Here is a 7,979-nt window from a genome sequence, read left to right on the forward strand (position 1 = left end):
GATGGTATTTACAGTGTAGTGGGTGGACCATCATGCTGGTATTTACAGTGTAGTGGTGGGTGGACCATCATGATGGTATTTACAGTGTAGTGGGTGGACCATCATGATGGTATTTACAGTGTAGTGGGTGGTGGACCATCATGATGGTATTTACAGTGTAGTGGGTGGTGGACCATCATGATGGTATTTACAGTGTAGTGGGTGGACCATCATGATGGTATTTACAGTGTAGTGGGTGGTGGACCATCATGATGGTATTTACAGTGTAGTGGGTGGACCATCATGATGGTATTTACAGTGTAGTGGGTGGTGGACCATCATGATGGTATTTACAGTGTAGTGGGTGGTGGACCATCATGATGGTATTTACAGTGTAGTGGGTGGACCATCATGCTGGTATTTACAGTGTAGTGGGTGGACCATCATGATGGTATTTACAGTGTAGTGGGTGGTGGACCATCATGATGGTATTTACAGTGTAGTGGGTGGTGGACCATCATGATGGTATTTACAGTGTAGTGGGTGGACCATCATGATGGTATTTACAGTGTAGTGGGTGGACCATCATGATGGTATTTACAGTGTAGTGGGTGGTGGACCATCATCATCTCCTGTGTTCATGCTGGTATTATACAGTATAAGTCTGGGTGGCGTCAGCAGTGAGATCTGGTTAAGTCTCATTATCTGTGTCGTGCCTGAGAGGCTGCATCATGATCTCACTGCTCCTAGACACCCTGCAGAGCGCTAAGACTGTAACCTACCGTAATGTACTGTTCCATCTACTGGTCAACCTGTTGACCTGCTGTTGCGTGAGGCTGTAGGACACCATTAACTCTATGGTGGCTGTGCCTGTTGGGTTTGGGATCTGGAACCGGAATCAACCCAACCCCAAAAATGTGCCTTCATCTAGTTGTCTCTGTTCTCTCATCAGGCTGGCACACCTACAGCACAGCCCCACCTCAAACACCTGACACACACACACACACACACACAGGCCCAGCTGTTTATAGGCTAAACAGACTTTTTATTTCTACTTTGTTTTACTTTATTTTGTTATTTCAGTTTGCTTTTAGTTTACTCTAATTTAGAGATTTGGTTTTTAGTTAGGGGGGGGGGGGCTGGCTTCTACGGCCCTCTAGGGGCCCCTGCTTTATTTTTAGTTTGGTCAGCATCTCCAGGCCCTTTTGGTTCCATGGTTTCTTAAACCCCAGAGTTTTGCGTGTTTGAGTTCGACTGATTGGTGCTAGGAAACTATTTGAGTTTTGCAATGTGTGGGTAATAAAATAAAAGAGACCTTGCAGTGCATTAATACTGGAACGGGATTAATGGACTGTGACATCAAAGTCCACGGGCCAATCACAGCACTTTTCTGAGCCTAATTATTCAGAAAACCCCAGACCACTGGAAATCCACTGAATGTTCAAAGTTCAGTTTTTTGGGGGTGTAATTGGGTGTAAAAAAAAAACCTTAAAAAATTATGAAATTGCAATTTGATGCATGAAAACCTTTAATGTCATCTGGAAAGTCCTCAGTACTTTTGTCCTTTATAGTCAAGTACTCTTTTGAATGCAGGGCTCTTATATGTAACAGAGTATTTCTTCATTGTGGTATTGCTACATTTACTTAAATAATATACAACGGTGGTATAGTTGATGACAGAGTAGTTCAGCCATCAGCTGGGTGAAGGTTGACTGACGATCTTACTGGTACACAGGGTCATGTGACTGTGTGTGTGTGTGTGTGTGTGTGTGTGTGTGTGTGTGTGTGTGTGTGTGTGTGTGTGTGTGTGTGTGTGTGTGTGTGTGTGTGTGTGTGTGTGTGTGTGTGTGTGTGTGTGTGTGTGTGTGTGTTTTAAACCCACATATTTATAAGGGTAGCTGCAGTGGGCAGTGAGCCATTATCCATAGTTTTTACAGTATAACTCTACAGTATGCATTACTGTACAGTATAACTCTACAGTATGCATTACTGTACAGTATAACTCTACAGTATGCATTACTGTACGGCCGTGCGCTTGACTGTACACGTTTTTTTCCTCTTACAGTCGGCTGCTTTTCCATGAAGCCACAGTTAATGGGATCAGAGGCTTTGTGATGAAATGCACAATGAGTTGATGCACTTTAAAATGAGATATGATGATGATGAACAAAACAGAACACACAGTTTTCAGTTCAAGTACATTTACCTAAGTACTGTACTTAAGTAAAATTTCAAGGTATTTGTACTTTACCATCAATTTTCAATAATTTTACTTCTACTCCATTGCATCTCGGATCCAAATATTATACCACTACATTTATTTGAACACATTACTAGTTACTTTGTAGATTTTGATTATTATTACAAAACATACATTAACCCCTTCAGCCCTATATAAATTTCGGTCATTTGAAAATAGCCGATCTACAAGCATCAAACCATTTGAAAATAGCCGATCTACAAGCTCACAATGCGACGCATTGTGAGTTGGTAGATATGCTATTTTCAAATGATTTATATTTGAAAACGTGTGAAATGGGACATTCTTCAGAATTAGTACTTTTTACTTTTGGTACTTTATGTACATTTTGATACCAATACTTTCCCTCAAGTAAAATTTTAATTCCGGAGTTTTACTTGTGACAGCGTATTTTTACATTGCAATATTCATACTTTTACTTAAAAATGTTCAGTACTTTTTCCACTACTGACAGTTTTCAAAGAGATATGATGATGAAGGAGATGAAGGTGATGGTCTCTATAGCAGTTTTAAACAGTTTTTTATACCACAACCCCATTTTATGGGGGAAACGTTTTGACGACCCCACACTTTATTTATAGTGCAATTTCATGGTGGAAATAAATAGGGATGTAACGATTTATCGTAGATACAGAAAAAATACAGGATCTTTGTGAGAGAATTGATTTAAAAAAAATAGTTTTCAGTCATTTGCTACTGTATTGAAAAGAGAAACACAGTATTGTAAGAAAAAAAAAAAAGATTTGTTTAAGAGAAATAATAATACAAAATAATTTGTCTGGAAACTACTTTCGTGATTCGAATCATATCGTGGGTTGAGTGAATCGTTACAAATAAATAATTGACCTATATCAAAACAAAAGCATACATTGCTGGCCCTTATATATGAATATGCATTAGAAAATGAAATGACAGCAGTGAGTCCTGCTGACTGACCTGAAGGCCTATATCTTATCTTATCAATGAAATGAATGGAAAATATTGCAGCGCCGCCGCAAAAGACTTTGAATGTCGGTCAGGATCATATACATTTTTCATGTTTGTGACTCCTGTGTGTGTGTGTGTGTGTGTGTGTGTGTGTGTGTGTGTGTGTGTGTGTGTGTGTGTGTGTGTGTGTGTGTGTGTGTGTGTGTGTGTGTGTGTGTGTGTGTGTGTGTGTGTGTGTGTGTGTGTGTGTGTGTGTGTGTGACCCCGGCGTGGCCTCTCCACCGCAGCAGTGCTGTCACACAGCATACATTAAAGCATCAATTAAACATAATATGTACGAGGACATGCAGAGTTCACCACACATACACACATACACACATACACACATACACACATACACACATACACACATACACACATACACACATACACACACACAAACACACATACACACATATACACATACACACACACATACACACATACATACATCACTATACTCTACATCACATGCACACGCCCCCATCTGCTGCCACTGGCACCGTGTTCACATAGAGACCTCCTATCTCCACTGTGTTCACATAGAGACCTCCTATCTCCACTATGTTCACATAGAGACCTCCTATCTCCACTGTGTTCACATAGAGACCTCCTATCTCCACTGTGTTCACATAGAGACCTCCTATCTCCACTGTGTTCACATAGAGACCTCCTATCTCCACTATATGTTCACATAGAGACCTCCTATCTCCACTGTGTTCACATAGAGACCTCCTATCTCCACTGTGTTCACATAGAGACCTCCTATCTCCACTATATGTTCACATAGAGACCTCCTATCTCCACTATAGTGTTCACATAGAGACCTCCTATCTCCACTGTGTTCACATAGAGACCTCCTATCTCCACTGTGTGTTCACATAGAGACCTCCTATCTCCACTATATGTTCACATAGAGACCTCCTATCTCCACTGTGTTCACATAGAGACCTCCTATCTCCACTGTGTTCACATAGAGACCTCCTATCTCCACTATATGTTCACATAGAGACCTCCTATCTCCACTGTGTTCACATAGAGACCTCCTATCTCCACTATATGTTCACATAGAGACCTCCTATCTCCACTATGTTCACATAGAGACCTCCTATCTCCACTATATGTTCACATAGAGACCTCCTATCTCCACTGTGTTCACATAGAGACCTCCTATCTCCACTGTGTGTTCACATAGAGACCTCCTATCTCCACTGTGTTCACATAGAGACCTCCTATCTCCACTATATGTTCACATAGAGACCTCCTATCTCCACTATAGTGTTCACATAGAGACCTCCTATCTCCACTGTGTGTTCACATGGAGACCTCCTATCTCCACTGTGTTCACATAGAGACCTCCTATCTCCACTATATGTTCACATAGAGACCTCCTATCTCCACTATGTTCACATAGAGACCTCCTATCTCCACTATATGTTCACATAGAGACCTCCTATCTCCACTATATGTTCACATAGAGACCTCCTATCTCCACTGTGTGTTCACATAGAGACCTCCTATCTCCACTATATGTTCACATAGATACCTCCTATCTCCACTGTTGTGTTCACATAGATACCTCCTATCTCCACTGTTGTGTTCACATAGAGACCTCCTATCTCCACTGTTGTGTTCACATAGAGACCTCCTATCTCCACTGTGTTCACATAGAGACCTCCTATCTCCACGTTTCAACGTTACATTGTTTCATACATGAATGCCGTCAACCCAGATTTGTGTCAAACGAGGGCCAAATCTGGCCCTTGTTAAATGTGTTCTCCTGCTATGCCACACAAATGTGGAACGCCTTACCAACAGTCGTAAAGGAGTGTAAATCCCTACTCTCCTTCAAAACCCTGGATGATGGCTGCAATTAGAAAAAGTCAAAGCCTAACTGTTTTAATGATGTTTCGCATAGTTTTTTTTAATTGATTGACATTTCTATTAGGCAAAAAGAATGTAAAACATCACAGTTACATTTATAAAACGTTTGTCTAAAAGGTCTGTCCAAAAAAGTCCTTGCGGACTTGTTTCCGTTGAGGTCCTTGGTATTCATTTCATACACGTATATAGTAGCAACCAATTGTATTGTATTTTTGTCTGTCATTAAATGTTTTGATGAATTGGGTACAAAGGACCCCAATGGAAACAATTCTTGGGTTTTAAATCCTCTTAACAGACCGTATTGAACGGTACTTTCCTGTGCTTTTTTTTGCAAACTGCTAATAAAATATTCAATCGGTCAATCAAAGTCACACTACAGTGTCTCACAAAAGTACCAAAAATAGGCTCCATAGACACGTTATATAGGGCTTGTAGATCGGCCAGTTTTGCTATGTTTGACAAACATTTTAAGTGAAACTGTTGTGTTTGTGGGTTGTATAAATGCTGAACCAATGAAAACATTGGACCCATTGGAACACAGGTACAGGTTTCCACCCAACAGAGGAAATATACTGTATAACATATACAAATATATAATATATATATATCAACATTTTACTGACTGGTTACTTACAGTACCAAAAAAACTAAACAGTAGGCTACTCTTTTATTTACCCCATTTTTTTTGCAGAATCTGTCAAAATTGTGACACATTGTAAGCTTGTTCATTGCCTATGTTCGCTACTTTTACGTGACATTGCCATACAGTGTATACGTATACAATCTGGCATTAATTTATAGGAAAAAGAAAAAAAAAACGATGAAATATGAAGATACAAGGTTTCTGCCTGACGGTGACAATAATGTTTTTCTTCTTACATAAATCAAAACTTTTCACAGATCTCACAAAGGCATGATTCCCATGGTGCCTCCATATAGTGACATCACAGCTACTGTAATGTTACATAGATCGCATATTCCCATTAACAGCGGCTTGGACCATTTATCAATACAGTTTGTGCTCTCACGTTAAAAGAAAAATCAACACTGAATGAAACGGTAGCGTTCTAATATAGGTCTGGTTTCAGTCAGTCTGTTTTTCTTCTTACATAAATCAAAACTTTTCACAGATCTCACAAAGGCATGATTCCCATGGTGCCTCCATATAGTGACATCACAGCTACTGTAATGTTACATAGAGCCATGATCAAAGTGTCCCATGGTGATCCATCCAATGAGGTTGTGCAGGGGATTACATCATCGCGTCTCTGTGTTGTGCAATGATTTTATACGTGTATAAAAGTCTATAGTGTGATGAAATGACATCGCTCACATCTCTCACATGTCAACATAACGACATGCTATACGTTGCGGCAATGAGTCAGCACACTCACAATGATGAGTCACTCATACAACCATGGCCCCCGCTCACACATTATACAGTATTGTGACGATAATAATGACCCACCAATACAGCCAGTAGTGGTGGAAAGAAAGGTTCATTTCAGTGAACAAACGATTTTGTTCACGATAATGGCAATGATTTGTTCAAATGATTTGTTCAAATGATTCGTTCGAATGATTCGTTCAAATGATTCGTTCAAATGATTCGTTCAAATGATTCGTTCAAATGATTCTTTCATGTCTAGTGAAAAACAACTCAACCACACCGCTGTCTGTCTGTCACAGGAACAGCCCCCTCCTGTCCTGTGTAGGACGGGGGGCATGAATGAAAGCGTGAACAGCTTCAGGAAGTGAACATGTTTGTGTGGTTTGTCTCCGCCTACAGGTGAAGGTGTGGTTCATAACGCGTTGTGTGGTTTGTCTCCCCCTACAGGTGAAGGTGTGGTTCATAACGCGTTGTGTGGTTTGTCTCCCCCTACAGGTGAAGGTGTGGTTCATAACGCGTTGTGTGGTTTGTCTCCCCCTACAGGTGAAGGTGTGGTTCATAACGCGTTGTGTGGTTTGTCTCCCCCTACAGGTGAAGGTGTGGTTCCAGAACCGCCGTACCAAGCAGAAGAAGGACACCACTAAGGACAGCGACAAGCGTAGCTCCTCCTCTTCCTCCTCGGAGTCCTTGGCCACCTGCAACATCCTGCGTCTCCTGGAGCAGGGCCGCCTCCTCTCCGGCCCCGCCCCGTCCATTAACCCCCTCCTGGGACCCCCGCCGCACCACCACCACAACGGCTCCCTGCTGGGGGGCGTCGGTCCCGTCTCCCCCGCCGGGCTCAACGCCGGGACTCCTCCCAGCTCGCTCCCCGGAGGTTGCGGGACGTTCGGGCTGTCGCTGCCGTCGTTGGGGGTCGGCGGCCCGCCCCCCTCGCCGCGGCTGGGCGTCCCGCCGCCGCCACACTCCTTCTGCTTCTCCATGCCGCTGCTAGGGGGCGCCCCGCACCACCACCACCATCACCACCACCCGCACCCGCACGAACTGCCGTCCGGCTACGGCTGCGGCTCCTCGGCGTTCGAGCCCTACATGCGGCTGGACAGGAAGGAGTCGGACCTGGGAGGGAAGAAGACCGTTTCCTAGATTCCCACGTCGGGGCCCGGCCGCGGGACGGGGATTTGCGGATTCGTGGATTTGCGACGGCCATTTGCAAAAAAAAAAACGTTTTCCTGCTCGAGTCTCTCGGCCGAAATGGCAGTTTAAGACTCTGAGCAAAAGGAATAGACTGTGGATGGATAACGACTAAATGACCCCAAACCCCCCCCCCCCCCCGAAAAAGAAAATCAGGTGATCTCGCCCTATAGCGCCATCTTGTGTCACCGCACAGGATCGCTCCAGACGTTGACACGTTAATGGCAACAGGAAGTGAAGGGGGCGGGGTTTGATGATGTCACCGTCTCTCGCGTACGAGGAGGAAAAAAAAACTGTGTTATTTATAAACAA

General features: G+C 43.0%; 1 protein-coding gene across 1 annotated transcript in view; it reads left to right on the plus strand.

The window, feature by feature from the left end:
• vax2 (ventral anterior homeobox 2) overlaps nucleotides 1-7,619 on the plus strand; it is a gene marked incomplete at both ends in the record, with an annotated part of 43,359 nt that extends 35,740 nt beyond the window's left edge. Inside the window, one exon of the mRNA XM_080451028.1 lies at nucleotides 7,071-7,619. Within this exon, the coding sequence (XP_080307154.1) occupies nucleotides 7,071-7,619 (549 nt within the window). The remainder of the gene's footprint in view (nucleotides 1-7,070) is intronic.
• Nucleotides 7,620-7,979: the final 360 nt, after the last annotated feature.

The sequence above is a fragment of the Gymnoscopelus braueri genome (genome assembly GCF_963280865.1).
Source record: "Gymnoscopelus braueri genome assembly, chromosome: 15".
Classification (NCBI taxonomy): Eukaryota; Metazoa; Chordata; class Actinopteri; order Myctophiformes; family Myctophidae; genus Gymnoscopelus; species Gymnoscopelus braueri.